We start from the raw sequence: 17,327 nt of genomic DNA, 5'->3' as shown, positions 1-17,327 counted from the left end.
CTGTAATTCTGTAAATTCCCTTTCGATAACAATTTAATTTCTTCTTTTAATTTTTCAGTTGAACCTGCCTCCACTGCACTGTCAGGATGTGCAGTCTATACCTAAACCTCACATTGTGTAAATTTTCTTTTTCATGTCACCCTTTGCTTCTTATTTGGCTCTTACCTTAAATGTATCATTTCATTCCCCCATCTTTTCAGAAGTGATCACAGTTTCACCTTACCTACTCTGTCCAGGTCCCTCTTGGCGTCAGTCTGCTAGCCATCCATTTACCATGGATTTTGTGGTTCCATTCTAACTCCAGTCTGTTCTCTCTCCTCCCAAACCAATTCTCCCTCCTGGGAAAACTAACCCTTAAATGTGTGATCACACGAGATTAGCTGCTCTTTATCGTCTCTGGAGCAGATCATTATTGATTCTTAAAGGGGCAGTCATGTTTAACATTGTCACATGAATTAAAATATCTCTATCATATTCCTTCTTAGCATTTTCTTCTCCAGGGAATAGAATTTCACCTTCTCCATTATTTGTAACTGGAATTCCTCAAATCTGAAACCATGCTTATAAATCTAATCTGCACTTTCTTCAAAGCTTTTACATTCTTCTTAAAGTGCCATACCTAGAACTGGATGCAATATTCCAGCTGAAGACAAATTAATGTTTTATACAAATTCAACATAATCTCCGCGTTCTTGCACTCTAAGCACCTTTATTAAGAACTATAATACTGAATGCTTTATTAACTGCTTTCTCAACCTGTACTGCCACCTTCAATGACTTGTGTACATTAGCACTCAGGCCCCACTGCTCCCGTACGCCCTTTATAATTTGTTGTTTCTGCATGTGCTTCTTAGTAAAAGTCATTGCTTTTTATTTGTCAAATAAAATTATCTTTCATGTTGTGTTTAGACTGACTCCTGCACACCCAACATGGGGAAAAATAAGCACTACTTCAGTTTGACCGCAGTATAGGGGTATAAAAAAGAAAAAAATATATAATCAGGAGATGAAAATCTTCTCTGTTCAGTTGACTGACTCTGAGCTGGTTGGTCACAGCCAGTGTACTGTGCACTAAAAATTAAAGGATGACTTGGTGATGGGACACCGACCTCTGTGCAGGTATTTCAGTGGCAATGGGATAAAACAAGATGAGCCTGAAGACATCTTAGAGTTGGGGTAAAATTTCTGACATCACACCTCTATTTGGGAAACTTGGCTCATTGATCATGCTTTCAAAGGATTGGATCAGTTTATCCAAAGAATGCAGTGCTTTTTCCAGGCAAATGACATGGGGAGGGGCGTTGCAGATGAAAAGCGATGGGTCATCATTTTGACTGCTTGTGGACCCGCAGCATTCTTGGTTATAAGGAACTTAACTTTCCCAGAGGCACCACACACTAAAACCTTCCAGGAGTTGATTATGATTGTTAAGGAATATTACATCCCCAAGCCTCCTCTAATCCTGAGATGCTATTGGTTTCATTCGGCTGTTAGACAACCGAGAGAATTCGTATTGGGATTTTTGATGAGATTGAAATGACTGGCGGAGGAATGTAATTTTTGATTAGCACTGAATGAGATGCTTTTGGTATGTGGGATTATTAACAAAACCATGCAAAATCGCCTACTAGCTGAAGCCCAATTTGACTTCAAACAGGCAGTGCAGCTGGCCTTGTCATTAGAAAATGTGACAAATGGAGCATGGGAGCTACAGGGCATCTCAAAGGGAGTAGACACTCTCACCTGTCCACCGAGTGTAGGCAATTGCAGACCGTCACACAGGGCATGTCCTGAGCATGTGGACCATAGACCAGCCCAAAGCAAAACCCCACAACAAAGCCAAGCCTTGGCCAAGTGGCTGAATAGTTCTTCAGGATCTGGGCCGGCAAGCCATTACTGTTGCTGCCAGTTTGCAAAGTCCTACGAGGCCTGATTTGAGCGAGAAAACTCATAGGCAGGTACCCAGGAGAGTGCACATCCTGAGAAGTCCCCTTACATGTGGGTTGGAGCAATTAAATTGCTTAGTGACATCCCATCGAAACCAATTAAAATTAATGTTTGGTTAAACAGTCACCCAGATCTCATGGACGTTGATACCAGTGCAGCTGTATCTGTGTTGCAGAGTCTGTCTTTAACAAGATTTGTATGGAACTCCAACCTTTAAGCTTGCACAAGACCTCAGTCAAACTGAGAACATTCAATGGGGAACAGGTGCAGGTTAATGGTATGGCTTCTGTTCCAGTCTCCTATTAGCAGCAGAGACAGTAAGAACCGCTGATACTGGAGTCAGAGATTACACAGTGTGGAGCTGGAGAAACACAGCGGGCCAGGCAGCTTCAGGGGAGCAGGAAAGCTGATGTTTCAAGTCGGGACCCTTCTTCAGAAATGGGGGAGGGGAAGGGGGCTCAGAAATATATAGAGAGGGGGGAATGGGGCTAAGGAAGGTAGGTGGTATGGTGGTAGGTGAGTACAAGTAGGGAGTGGTGGGAGGGGTGCAATAGGTAGGAGAGAAGATGGACAGGTCAAGGAGGCGGGTTTGAGAGGCAGAGTTGGTCTTGAGATGAGGTCGAGGGTGGGGAGATTTTGAAGCTCATAAAGTCCACATTGAGGCCATTGGTTGTCAGGCTCCAAGCCGGAATATGAGGTGCTGTCCCCCCAGTTTCTGGCTGACATTGTTGTGACACTGGGGGAGGCCCAGGGTGGGCATGTCATCCAGGGAGTGGGAGTGGGATTGAAATGGTTCGCGACAGGGAGGTGCTGTCGCTTTGTTGTGAACCAAGCGCGGGTGCTCCACAAAGCGGTCTCCGAGCTTCTGCTTGGTCTCCCCGATATAGAGGAGGCCACATCGGGAACAGCGGATACAATATACCACAATAGCGGATGTGCAGGTGAACACCTGTTTAAAGTGGAAGGTTTTCTTGGGGACTGGGATGGGGGTGACGGGGGAGGTGTAGGGGCAGGTGTAGCACTTCCTGCTGTTGCAGGGAAAAGTGCCAGGGGGCGTCGTGGCGAGTTTGGAGCAGACAAGGGAGTCACAGAGAGAGCGGTTCGTCGGGAAGGCAGATAAGAATGGGGAGGGAAATATATCCTTGGAAGTGGGGTCGGATTGCAGGTGGCAGAAGTGGTGGAGAATGATGAGGAGGTTGATGAGGTGATACATGAGGACAAGGAGAATTCTGTCTTTGTTTTTATTGCGGGGAAGGGTGTGAGGAAAGAGGAGCTCAAACAGTTCATCAGCTTTACCCCAACTTCAAGCTCCCCTGGACCACCCCTGATGCCTCTTTCTCCTTCCTGGACCTCTCTGTCTCCATCTCTGGTGACCACCCTGGAAACTGATATCTATTTCAAGCCTCTGACTCCCACAGCTACCTAGAATGCACCTCCTCTCACCATCTTTCTGCAAGAATGTGATCCCCTGCTCCCAATCCCTCCACCTCCGCTGCATATGCGCCCAAGATGCAGTGTTCCACTCCTGAGCATCCCAGATGTCCTCGTTTTCCAAGGACCGCAACATCCCCCCCTCAGTGGTCAAAAACACCCTTGACCACATCTCTTGCCTTTCCTGCACCTCAGCCCTCACACCCCCTCCCCCCAAGTCTCCTTCAACCGCGCCTTCAAACCCATGGTCTCTAAAACTGGGAAATATAATGACAGCAGATATATGGGAACACCACCACTCAACATCCTGACCAGAAAATTGAAATAACTGTACAGAGGCTGGTATCCTGTCACGAAGTTACCCGTTTTTTACTAGTGGACAGTAAACTGACTCTGGCCAACCAGCTCGCAGCCAATCCTCAACTGAGGAGCTTGTCATCTCCTGGTTATATGGGTCAGCCAAGGCTTTCCTGATTGGCCCAGGTTAATATCCTCAATCAATGGCCTCATAGCCAGTGAGGTCCACCTGGTTCTAATCACTATGTTCTTCCCCGACTAAGTCTGGGAATGTAGATCTGGTCTTTCACCTGTAGATTTTCCTGCAACATTTTCACCTTGTACCTCTGATTCAGATGCTGACGTGGATGGCATGTACCCTTGCTCTTGGGTCCAGAGCAACTCAGGACAGTTTCCTCCTCTTCTTCCAGCAGTAACGATCTCGAGCCTGCATTCATCTCAGACTCTGAGGTTTTCTCAACACTAGATGGAGGTGAAGCACCTGCAGTTTCTGCCAGGCCTTCAGACTGTTCTGAGGGGCCAGGTATGTTTTGCTCCTGCCCCGCTTGCGAGGTAATGGTTTTCAGGTGATCCATGTGTTTGTTCTGGACTGTATCACCTACCTGAATTTTGTAGGGGGTCATTTACATGGTTCAGGCACTGAATTTCATCCACTGAATTAAACTATCTCTCTCACTTAGAGCAGGCATGTGGCCGGCATTGTGTTTCCTGCTGCTGTTTCAATCAGAACCCCACTCATTCTTCTCAACTCCAGTGAATGCAGGCCCAGTTGAACCAACCTCCCCTCACAGGACATTCCTGCCATTCCCAGTACTGACAGAGTGAACGTTTGCTGTAGCGCCTCTATGGCAAGAATAGGCTCTCTTGGACAGGGATAGTCACACCGCATTGATCAGGAAAATGCTGTTAATGTGATGTATACAAAATCTAAGAGGCAATTTGATACAGTGCTATACAACAGACTGGAGAGCAAAGTTAGAGCTCATGGAATAAAACAGACAGTAGCCATTTAGATACAAAATTGGCTGAGTGGCAGGAAACAAGTGGTGATTATTAGATGTCTTTCAACTGTTTGTAGTGAACTTCTCCTGAGGTCAGCTGTATATCCCAATATGTATATCCCAATACATATCTAGGTGTACAGAGGACAACTTCAACAATTGCACATGATAGGAAACTTCAAAGCATTGCAAACTGTGAGCAGGGCAACATAAAACTTCAAAAACAATGGATATCTTGGAGTGAGTGCATAGGTCTTCAATGAAGTTCAATGCAGAGAAGTGTGAGGTGATACATTTTGGTAAGAAGAAAATAGAGAGAAAATATAAAATCAAGGGGGTACAGGAGCAGAGGGACCTGGGTAAATGTTTGCATAATTATTAAAGGGGATAGAGCATGTTGAGAGAACTGTTAATAAAGCATTACTGGAAATAACAAATGATAGAGATCACAGAAGATCAGGCAGTATTCATGGAGAGAGAGATAGGAAGAACTGCAGATGCTGGAGATTCTGAGATAACAAGGTGTGGAGCTGGATGAATACAGCAGGCCAAGTAGCATCAGAGGAGAAGGAAGGCTGACATTTCAGGCCTAGACCTTTCTTCAGAAATGGGGGAGGGGGAGAGGGTTCTGAGATAAATAGGGAGAGAAGGGGAGGCAGATAGAAGATGGATAGAGGAGAAGATAGGTGGAGAGGAGATAGACCGGTCAAAGAGGCAGGGATGGAGCCAGTAAATGGGAGTGTAGGTGGGGAGGTAGGGAGGGGACATGTCAGTCCTGGGAGGATGGACAGGTCAAGGGGGCAGGATGAGGTTAGTAGGTAGGAGATGGGGATGGAGCTTGACGTGGGAGGAGGGGATAGGTGGGAGGAACCTCCCCTTCCCCTACTGACTCCCAAAACCAGCCCAGCTCATCCCCACCTCCCTAACCTGTCCTTCCGCCCACCTATCCCCGCCTCCTACCTCAAGCCCCACCCCCATTTCCTACCTACTAACCTCATTCATGCCACAGAACTGCCAGGCGATTACCATCTCCAACAAGGGAGAGTTTAACCATTTCCCCTTGATATTCACATCAACATCCGGCAGGTTACTATATCAATATTACAAGGATATAAAAGCAGTTCAGAGGCTAGGACTATGGTGGTGAGTAGCACACTTCCTACCTTCTGAGTCTGTGTCTACATTTACAAGGCACAAGTCAGGATTGACATGAAATACTCTCTACTTGTCTGGATTGGCACAACTCCAACAATGTTCAAGAAGCTTGACACGATCCAAGATAAAACAGCCAGTTTGTTGCTATCCCATCCAGCACCTTCGATGTCCGCTCTCTTCACCATTGCCATACAGTGGCAGCAATATGCATCCTCTGCAAGATACACTGTAGCAGCAACAAAGTCTCATATAAAATTCTAATTGGGCTGGACTGGTGAAGGGACTTCCTTGTTGAGGAATCTGGAACTAGTGGCCACAGTCTCAGGATATAGGGTGGGCAATTCAGAACTGAGGAGAAGAAATTTTTTTTCACTCAGACGTTGGTCAGCCTGTGAAGTTCACTGTTACAGAAGGTGGTGAAAGTCGGTCTTTGTATATATTCAAGAAAGAGATTGATAATTTTTTTAGATCTTAAAGACATCAAGGGGTATGAAATAGCTGCACAGAGGCTTATATACTGTCATCTAGTTTCCCCCCCACCCCTTTATTTACTAGTGCATAGTACACTGGCCGTGGCCAACCAGATCAGAGTTGGCCCCCGAGACTGAGGTGATTCTAAATCCCTCGATTATATTGGTCAGCCAGGACTTCCTGATTGGCCCCGGTTAACAACCCCAACCAAGGATCTCATTGTGACAAGGTCCACCTAGTTCTAAACATTATAGTGGACATAGAGAAAGCCGGAATAATGGCATTAGCTGTTATCATAATGAATCTGAAGGTTCAAAGGGCCAATTTCTAACTTCTGTGTTTCTAACCCTCTCTGTTACTTCCACAAAAATCTTCAAAAAGTCAATGAAGCACACCATTCCGTTAGGAAATTGATGTGATCCAGGTCTTGAGCATTTGGATATGGACTGTTTCAGTATCTGACATTACAAATGGTGCTGAACATTAGGAACTGGGTGGAGAGGGTCAAAACAAGATCATTAACAAATAGGTCCAAACTGACAGGTTTGGGAACAATACTGTTTTATACACATCACCTGATTTTACTCTCTAGTAAAATCAGTGCAGTCAGGCAGGATGTAAATTTCACCCAGTACGCTCAGGTAAAGTTACCCCAAATTCAGTGAGCACCAATGAAATTCATTTTGAGCACATTGTTGTTTTTTTTGTCAGACTGCAGACTGACCTTGCTATCTGGTGAGAGTGATGCCCATTCTCCGTCTCCTCATGAAGATCAAGCCAGTCAAAATGACACGGCGCCTGCCCTTCGATGTTCATTGAGTCGATTTTAAATTGGATCACGTAGCCCGGTTCTGCCATAATCTGCCAAACACAAAGCAGATTTGCCGGATATTGGGCTGGATAACGGGGGCTGGAAAATGAACCCTTAGGATCTTGAAAAATCCCACCACACACTGAAAAAAAACGAAGGAAGAATCAGTAAAGCTTGCAACTGATAAGTTGAACTCCCTCCCAGTACCTTCATCTAACAGGTTAATGGTGAGAATGAGCAGCAGCATCAACGATTATAGTTCCCACTCACATCTACGGGTAACATCAGAATCATAGAGATGTAAAGATTTACGACATAGACTCCGCTCATCAAATCTGTGCTGATCAAAAACAACCACCTAACTATTCTAATCCTATTTTTCGCACAAGAATATAAACATAAGAACGAGGAGCAGGAGTAAGCCTTCTGGCCCCTCGAGCCTGCCCCACCATTTAATAAGATCACAGCTGATCTTTTTGAGACTCAGCTCCACTTACCCGCCCACTCACCATAACACTTAATTCCTTTACTGTTTAAAAATTTATCTAGTCTTGCCTTAAAAACATTCAGCAAGCTTCAACCGCTTTACTGGACAGGGAATTCCACAGATTCACAACCCTTTGGGTGAAGGAGTTCCTCCCATTTGCTTCCTTTTATTTTGAGGCAATGCCCTCTAGTCCTAGTTTCACCTGCTCGTGGAAACAACCTCCCTGCCTCCACCTTATCTATTCCCTTCATAATCTTATATGTTTCTATAAGTTCTCCCCTCATTCTTCTGAATTCCAATGAGTATAATCCCAGCCCACTCAGTCCCTCCTCATAATCCAACCCTCTCAAATCTGGAATCAACCGAGTGAATCTCCTCTGCACCCCCTCCAGTGCTAGTATATCTCTTCTCAAGTAAGGAGACGAAAACTGCACACTGTACTCCAGGTGTGGCCTCACCAGGCCCCTATACAGCTGCAGCATTGCCTCCCTGTTTTTAAACTCTACCCTTCTAGCAATGACAGACAAAATTCCATTTGCCTTTTTAATTACCTGCTGCACCTGCAATCCTACTTTTAGCAATTCATGCACAAGGACACCCAAGTCCCTCTGCATAGCAGCGTGCTGCAATTTTTTACCCTTTAAAGCATAGTCCACTTTGCTGTTATTCCTACCAAAATGGATGAACTCACACTTATCAACATCGTACTCCATCTGACAGACCTTTGCCCACTCACTTAGACAACTGAGATTCCTCTGATAATCAAATGTGAGGCTGGATGAACACAGCAGGCCAAGCAGCATCTCAGGAGCACAAAAGCTGACGTTTCGGGCCTAGACCCTTCATCAGAGAGGCCTCTGCTCTGCAGACTTTCAGTGTCTGCTGCACACTTTGCTTGAGCCACTCATCTTAGTGTCATCTGCAAATTTTGACACACCACACTCAGTCCCCAACTCCAAATCATCTACGTAAATTGTAAACAATTGCGGTCCCAACACTGATCCCTGAGGCACACCACTGGCCACTGACCGCCAACCAGAAAAACACCTATTTACCCCTACTCTTGTTTTCTACTCGTCAACCAATCCTCTATCCATGCCAATATAGTACATGTAATACCGTTGAACTTTATCTTATGTAGCAGCCTTTGGTGTGGCACCCCGTCAGAAGCCTCCTGGAACTCCAGATACACCACATCCACAGGTTCCCCATTGTGCACCATCCAAATGATGTCTTCAAAAAATTGCACTAAATTAGTTAAACATGGCCTACCCTTCACGAACCCATGCTGGGTGCTCCCAATGGGACAATTTATATGCAGATGTCTTGCTATTTCTTCCTTAATGATAGATTCAAGCATTTTCCCCAATACAGAAGTTGAGCTAACTGGTCAACAGTTACCTGCTTTTTGTCCACTTCCCTTTTTTAAACAGTGCTGTCACATTGGCTGTTTTCCAATTTGTGGGAACCACCCCAGAGTCCAGTGAATTTTGGTAAATAATTACTAGTGCATTTACTATTTCCCCCATCACCTCTTTTAGTACCCTGGGGTGCATCTCATCAGGTCCAGGAGACTTGTCTACCTTGAGCCCCATTAGCTTGCCCAGCACTGCCTCCTGAGTGATAATGATAGTTTCAAGGTCCTCTCCTGCTATAAACTTCTTGCCATCAGTTTTCGGCATGTTATTTGTGTCTTCCACTGTGAAGACCGACACAAAATAACTGTTTAATATCTCGGCTATTTCCTTATTCCCAGTTATTAAATGGACCTTCTCATCCGCTAAAGGACCAATGTTTACCTTCGCCACTCTTTTACGATTTACATATCTATGGAAACTTTTGCTGCCTGTTTTTATATTGTAAGCTAGTTTACTCTCATAATCTATCTTACTTTTCTTTATAAATTTTTTGTGGCTTTCTGTTGATCTTTAAAGATTTCCTAGTCTACTAGTTTCCCACTACTCTTTGCTTTTTTGTGTGTTTTTTTTAATCTGATACTTTCCTTTATTTCCTTAAACATCCATGACTTACTATCTCTTTTACTGCAGTTCTTCCTTATCACTGGAATATACTTCTGCTGAGCACTGCGAAAAATCAATTTGAAAAGGTTCCCCATGGTAGGCTCATTCAGAAGGTCAGGAGGAATGGGATACAGGGGAACTTAGCTGTCTGGATACAGAATTGGCTGGCCAACAGAAGACAGCGAGTGGTAGTAGAAGGAAAATATTCTGCCTGGAAGTCAGTGGTGAGTGGAGTTCCACAGGGCTCTGTCCTTGGGCCTCTACTGTTTGTAATTTTTATTAATGACTTGGATGAGGGGAGTGAAGGATGGGTCAGCAAGTTTGCAGACGACAGGAAGGTTGGAGGTGTCATTGACAGTATAGAGGGCTGTTGTAGGCTGTAGTGGGACATTGACAGGATGCAGAGATGGGCTGAGAGGTGGCAGATGGAGTTCAACCTGGATAAATGCGAGGTGATGCATTTTGGAAGGTCGAATTTGAAAGCTGAGTACAGGATTAAGGATAGGATTCTTGGCAGTGTGGAAGAACAGAGGGATCTTGGTGTGCAGATACATAGATCCCTTAAAATGGCCACCCAAGTGGACAGGGTTGTTAAGAAAGCATATGGTGTTTTGGCTTTCATTAACAGGGGGATTGAGTTTAAGAGTCGTGAGATCTTGTTGCAGCTCTATAAAACTTTGGTTAGACCGCACTTGGAATACTGCGTCCAGTTCTGGTCGCCCTATTATAGGAAAGATGTGGATGCTTTGGAGAGGGTTCAGAGGAGGCTTACCAGGATGCTGCCTGGACTGGAGGGCTTATCTTATGAAGAGAGGTTGACTGAGCTTGGACTTTTTTCATTGGAGCAAAGGAGGAGGAGAGGGGACCTAATTGAGGTATACAAGATAATGAGAGGCATAGATAGAGTTGATAGCCAGAGACTATTTCCCAGGGCAGAAATGGCTAACACAAGGGGTCATAGTTTTAAGCTGGTTGGAGGAAAGTATAGAGGGGATGTCAGAGGCAGGTTCTTTACACAGAGAGTTGTGAGAGCATAGAATGCGTTGCCAGCAGCAGTTGTGGAAGCAAGGTCATTGGGGACATTTAAGAGACTGCTGGACATGCATATGGTCACAGAAATTTGAGGGTGCATACATGAGGATCAATGGTCGGCACAACATCGTGGGCTGACAGGCCTGTTCTGTGCTGTACTGTTCTATGTTCTATGGAAGTCCTCCACTGTTCCTCAATTGACCCACCATAAAGTTTTTGCTCCCATTCGACCTGAAGCACTTGGCCCTTAGATGATACTTCAATGTTCTGAGAGTTTCTGCTTCTCCCACCCTCACGGGCAGTGAGGTCCAGATTCCTGCTGTCCTTTCAGGGGAAAATGGTCTCCTTACATTCTCTTTAAATCTCCTATCCCTCACCTTAAATCTTTGGCTCCCCATTCCTTGACCTCTCCACCTCTGTTTCTTCCTGTCTGTGCCCCTCATAATTTTATACATTTCAATCATGACACTGCCCCCACCTCCCCCCCCCCCACCCCCTCAGTCTCCTCTGCTCCAAAGTAAACAATTCAAGTCTGTCCAGTCTCTATAACTAAAACTCTCCAGCCCATGGAACATCCTGGAAAACCTCTGCGCCCTCTCCAATGCAATCACATCCTTCCTATAATGTGAATTCCAGAATTACACGGAATTCTCTAGCTACAGCCTAGCCAGCATTTTAGACAGCTCCAGCACCACCTCCCTGCTCTTACATTCTGTGTCTTGGCTAAGGCTAAGACAGTATCCCATATGATTTCTTACCCACACCTTTCTACCTGTCCCAGTACCTTAAGGGACCGATAGACACGAACACCAAACTCCCTCTGATACTCAGTGTTTCCAGGATCCTACCATTCATCGTGTATTCACTTGCTTTGTCTGTCCCCCTGCCCACGTGCACCACTTCACATTTATCGGACTGAATTCCATTTGTTACTGATTAGCGCATCTGAACAGCCCGTCCATATCCTCCTGCAAGCTAAGGCTACCCTCCTCACTAGTTTCCATGCTGCCAATTTTCATATCACCCACAAACTTACCACTCAAGCCTCCTCCAACATTCAAGTCCTAATCGTTTGTACATACCACAGACAGCAAGGGCCCCAACACTGAACCCCACAGAACCCCAATGGGCACGGGCTTCCAGTCAAAACAATGCCCCTTGATCATCACCCTCTGCTTCCTGGCACTCGGCCAATTCTGTACCCAACTTCCTTCGATCCTATAGTCTCCCATTGGGACCTTACCAAAGACCTTGCTGAAGTCCAGGTAGACTACATCTAATGGATTGCCCTCATCTACACACCTGGTTACCTCTTCAAAAAGTTGGTTAGACATGATCTCGCCTTACCAAAACCATGCTACCTGTTCTTAATTAACCCCACCTCTCCAAGTGTTGTTTAATTTTGTTCCTCAGAATTGCTTCCAATAGTTTCTCCACTTCTGAGATCAGATTGACCAGCTTCTAGTCTCCTGGTTTATCCTGTTCTCACTTCTTAAATAACAGTACTACATCGACTGTCCTCCAGTCTTCTGGCACCTTGCCTGTGGCCAGGGAGATTTATCTACTTATAAGCCTGCCAACCACTCAACCTCTGCTCTGTCTATGCTAACTTCTACAAGAATATCACAGGCCTCTGATCTGTGTCAGTTTTCACTATTGAGAGGGACAAAGTATTTATTTAGAACACTACACATCCTCTGGCTCCAAGCACAAATTACCACCTTGATCCTAAATGGGCCTATTCTTTCTGTAGTTATCCTTTTACCCCTAATGTAAAGTACTCAAGTTTTTCCTTTATTTTACCTGCCATTATTCTTTTCAGCCCTCTTTTAGTTCTCTTAATTTCCTTTTTAAGTTTCCCTTCTGCTGTTTTGAGCTGTCAGTATCTGTCGTAAATGTTCCTCTTCCTCCATGTCTAATCCTGTATACCCCTTGTAGGAGCAAATTACTGCAGAGGCTGGAATCTGTGCTGAAAACAACAAATGCTGGAGATCACAGCGGGTCAGGCAGCGTCCGCGCAGAGAGAGCAAGTTAATGTTTTGACTCTAGATAACTCTTCATCAGAGCTGACATGAAGTGTGGAGAGGACAGCATTTATGCAGCAGTTGAGGGAAGGGGAGGAGTTCTAGGGGAGAGAGGTTGTTGATATGGCAGATTAGGGTCTAGGCCCGAAACATCAGCTTTTGTGCTCCTAAGATTCTGCTTGGCCTGCTGTGTTCATCCAGCTCCACACTTTGTTATCTCGGATTCTCCAGCATCTGCAATTCCCATTATCTCTGAGCAGATTAAGTGATGGGAATGTGAGACTGGCAGAATAATGGTGTCTCTATCTGCCAGACAGAAAGAACAGATAGTCCCCACTGGGGAGGGGCTGGGGGCAGGGGAGAGAGGACATGGTGACAGAGAATGTAACAAGTAAAGCTAAAAGAAAGGGAAGGAATGGGAAAGGATTCACAATCTGAAGGTGTTAAACTCAATATTAAGTGAAAGAACAATATCTCATCCTCAGACTGAGCACTTTACAACCTTCTGGACATAACATTTATTTCCAGCATTTTTAAATTTTCTGTACATCCTCTGATATTGAGGGCTCACAGAATTTGTTGGTGCCACCCTTTATCTTTAAAGGTCCCGTACACTCCCTATTTCCTTCTTGAAGGCATTTCACTGCTCTGACACAGATTTACCTAAATGTATTTGTCCCCAGTCCACCCCAGTCAAATCATGCATGGTCTTATTAAAACTGGCCTTTCCCCAGATTGGAACTTGGATTTCAGGCCCATGCTTGTCCTATTCCATAACAATCCTGTATTTAATGGAGTAATGATCACTGTCTGCAAAATGCTCCTCAACTGACACTACAACCATAGATAGTAGGAACTGCAGATGCTGGACAATCCGAGATAACAAGGTGTAGAGCTGGATGAACACAGCAGGCCAAGCAGCACCAGAGGAGCAAGAAAGCTGATGTTTCGGGCCTAGACCCTTCTTCAGAAATTTCTCAAGGAGGGTCTAGACTCAAAACATCAACTTTCCTGCTCCTCTGATGTTGCTTGGCTGCTGTGTTCATCCACCTCTACACCTTGTTATCTCTGACACTGCAACCCCAGCTTCATTTTCTAAAATTAAGCCCAAGACTGCCCCCTATCTTGGAGAACCTTCTGCATTAAAAACTCTTCTGGATCTATTTTAAGAATTTTGTTCCCTCTAAACCTCTAAACTATGACTATCCCAGTTAATGTTTCGGGAAGTTGTAATCTCCTACTATCACTGCCTTATTTCTTTTATGCTTCTCTGAAATTTGCCTACACATCTGCTTTTCTATTTCTCTCGCACTGTTAGGGGTCCTATAGCGCACTCCCAGCAATGTGATTGCACCTTTTTTAGTTTTCCACTTCTACTCTTATGGCTTCATTGGAGGAGCCGTCTAAGATATTCAACAAGTTTCCTTATAGTAGACTGGTTAGCAAGGTTAGATCACATGGGATACAGGGAGAAGTAGTCATTTGGATATAGAACTGGCTCAAAGGTAGAAGACAGAAGGTGGTGTTGGGCATTGTTTTTCAGACTGGAGGCTTGTGACCAGTGGTGTGCCGCAAGGATCAGTGCTGCATCCACTCCTTTCATCATTTACATAAATGATTTGGATATACAAGGTTGGGTAGGTAAGTTTGCAGATGACACCAAAATTAGAGGTGTAGCTGACAGCAAAGAAGATTAGCTTGAGTACAACAGGGCCCGAAACATCAGCTTTTGTGCTCCTGAGATGCTGCTTGGCCTGCTGTGTTCATCCAGCCTCACATTTTATAATCTTGGATTCTCCAGCATTTGCAGTTCCCATTATCTCTGATACAACAGGATCTTGTTCAGATTGTCCAATGGGCTGAGGGGTGGCAGATGAAGTTTAATTTAGATAAATGAGAGGTGCTACATTTTGGAAAGGCAAATCAGGGTAGGACTTATTCACTTAAGGTCCTGGGGAGTGTTGCTGGACAAAGAGACTTTGGAGTGCAGGTTCATATTTCCTTGAAAGCGGAGTCGCAGGTAGGCAGCCTAGTGAAGAAGGTGTTTGTTTGGCTTGCCTTTATTGGACAATGCATTGAGCATAGGAGTTGAGAGGGTCATGTTGCAGCTGTACAGGACATTGCTTAGGCTACTTTTGGAAATCTGTGCGCAATTCTTGGGCATCTTGGGCACACTATGACATCGGGAGAACATGCAAACTACACACAGGCAGTTGCTCCAGGGTGGAATTGAACCTGGACCCCTGGTGCAGTGCTAACCACTGAGCCACCGTGCAGTCTTGGAAGTGGAGCCAATAGCCATTCTTTCCAGGGAAGGATCCTGCTGACATCACAAGTCAGGGGGTGGGGAAAGGGAGCCATAGCAAGGATGTTGTGAAACTTGAAAAACATCCAGAAAAGATTTACAAGGACGCTGCCAGGGCTGGAGGGTTTGAGCTACAGGGAGAGGCTGAATACACCGGGGCTACTTTCCCTGGAGTGCCGGAGGCTGAGCGGTGACCTTATAGAGGTTTATAAAATCATGAGGGGCATGGATAGGGTGAAGAGCCAAAGTCTTTTCCCTGGGGTGGGGAATCCAAAACTGGAGGGTATAGGATTAAGGTGAGAGGGGAAAGATGTAGAAGGGATCTAAGGGGCAACTTTTTCATGGAGAGGATAGCACTTATATGGAATGAGCTGCCAGAGGAAGTGGTGGAGGCTGGTACAATTACAACATTCAAAAGACATCTGGATGGGGACATGAATAGGAAGAGTTTAGAGGGATATGGGAAAAATGATGGCAAATGAGACTAGGTTTATTTAGGAGATCTGGTTGGCACAGATGAGTTGGACTGAAGGGTCTGTTTCCATGCTGTATATCCTTATGACTCTCTGTCTTCCCTCTTTACTGCTGTAATTGATTCCCTGATCCAAATTGCAACACACCATCCTTGTTTATCTCCTTCCCCGCCTCACCTGAAAATGCCCATATCCTGAAATAACGAACTGCAAACCTGACTCCCTCTCAACTATGTCTCAGTGAGAGCAATTACATCATCTCCGTATGTTTTAACTTGTGACTTTAACTGATCAGTCTCATTCATCAGGCTCCTGGTATGAAAAGCAATACTTTAAATTTTCCCTTCAAGTTTTGGGGTCAGTGTCCCTTCCTCAGAACTAGTTTGTTTGGTGTTTACTCGATGATGGCGGTGAGATTCCTTTACCTGTAGCACCAAGGAAATGAATAGACTAATACAAAGTAGCACCTGACCAGCACTGACCATTCGGAAACTGGCTCCCTTCCCCCACCCCCTGACTTGTGATGTCAGCAGGATCCTTCCCTGGAAAGAATGGCTATTGGCTCCACTTCCAAGACTGCACGGTGGCTCAGTGGTTAGCACTGCACCAGGGGTCCAGGTTCAATTCCGCCCTGGAGCAACTGCCTGTGTGCAGTTTGCATGTTCTCCCGATGTCATAGTGTGCCCAAGATGTGCAGGTTGGGGTGGGTTGGCCATGGGAAGTTACCCATAGTGTCTAGGGATGTACAGGCTAGATTGATTACCCATGGGAAATGCAGAGATAAGGTTGATCTGGATGGGATGCTCTTTGGAATGTCAGTGTTTACTCAAAGGGCTGAATGGCCTGCTCCCACACTATAGAGATTCTATAATTCTATGAAAGGAATGTGCCTGAACAAAAACTAGGTCCAAGATCCAAGAACCCCCCAGGCTTGATTTTAAACCTTCCCCAGTGCAGGCTCGTCCCTCTGGCTACTGCTGCTGACTCCTCTTAAAAGGGCTGTGCCCGAATCGAAACTCAAAAAATTAGATAATTGGTTGAAAAAAAATTCTTAAAGTGGAGGGGAGTGTGCAAGAGGCTGGATGGATCACCTTTTACATGATGGAACATTGTACATGGGTAGGAGTACTTACACGGTGATGGTGTTAAGTTCTGGGATGCTGCAATAACCTCTGAAACATTAGGAGTCTCCTCGATCACATTGTTGGAGCTGGTGGTCACAACAATGGAAGAGACTGTAAAGAGGCTGATGAAAGGCTTGTTACCATCATTTTGGGGAATGATCATTTCCTCAGATTGATTCTCTGATGATTCCTGCGTAATATATTCTAAAAAGAGAAATTGAATGGGTCAGGACAGCATCAACCATATTGACCATTGCAACAGAGTTAGCCAGGGCTGTGGAATGACACAGAGTTTCGGATACTCAAGTTGTGCTATGGGCTTGGGACAGCATTTTGAACCCACCCTCCCACTCAAGTTTATACCCAGGCTGCAAGTAATAGAGGAAAACCAGAAAGAAAAGAGAAGGTTCATGATGGACAGAGGTGATTGAACTTCTTGGAAACTGGGCTAGTTTATTAGATAGAATCTCTGATAGTGTGGCACATTGAACACAAAATCTAGGCTGATTCTCCAGTATAATACTCAGGGAATCTTATACTTTTAGGAAGTGGAGTCTTTTTGAAGAAGCATTAAACTGGAGCCCTGTATTCCATCTCATAAATGATCACATGACATTATTCAATGAAGAATATGGAATCCCTTGCTAGTGTTCTGGATGATATATATCCCTCAATCAATGTCACTGAAACCAGGTGAAATAGTCATTATCTCATCACTGTTTTGTGGCCTTGTTGTGTGCACATTGAC

At 45.0% G+C, this 17,327-nt stretch overlaps 1 protein-coding gene across 5 annotated transcripts in view; it reads right to left on the bottom strand.

The window, feature by feature from the left end:
- LOC125466967 (membrane frizzled-related protein) overlaps positions 1 to 17,327 on the bottom strand; it is a 78,907-nt gene that overhangs the window by 46,787 nt on the left and 14,793 nt on the right. For all 5 annotated transcript variants that reach the window (XM_048562206.1, XM_048562204.1, XM_048562208.1 and 2 more), the window contains 2 exons: positions 16,589 to 16,783; positions 7,027 to 7,255 (listed from right to left, as the gene is read on the bottom strand). In XM_048562206.1, coding sequence (XP_048418163.1) covers positions 7,027 to 7,255; positions 16,589 to 16,783 — 424 coding nt within the window. The remainder of the gene's footprint in view (positions 1 to 7,026; positions 7,256 to 16,588; positions 16,784 to 17,327) is intronic.

Source organism: Stegostoma tigrinum, chromosome 32 (assembly GCF_030684315.1).
Source record: "Stegostoma tigrinum isolate sSteTig4 chromosome 32, sSteTig4.hap1, whole genome shotgun sequence".
Classification (NCBI taxonomy): domain Eukaryota; kingdom Metazoa; phylum Chordata; class Chondrichthyes; order Orectolobiformes; family Stegostomatidae; genus Stegostoma; species Stegostoma tigrinum.
The sequence above is the reverse complement of the archived record's forward strand: the minus strand, read 5'-3'. Positions and strand labels throughout refer to the sequence as shown.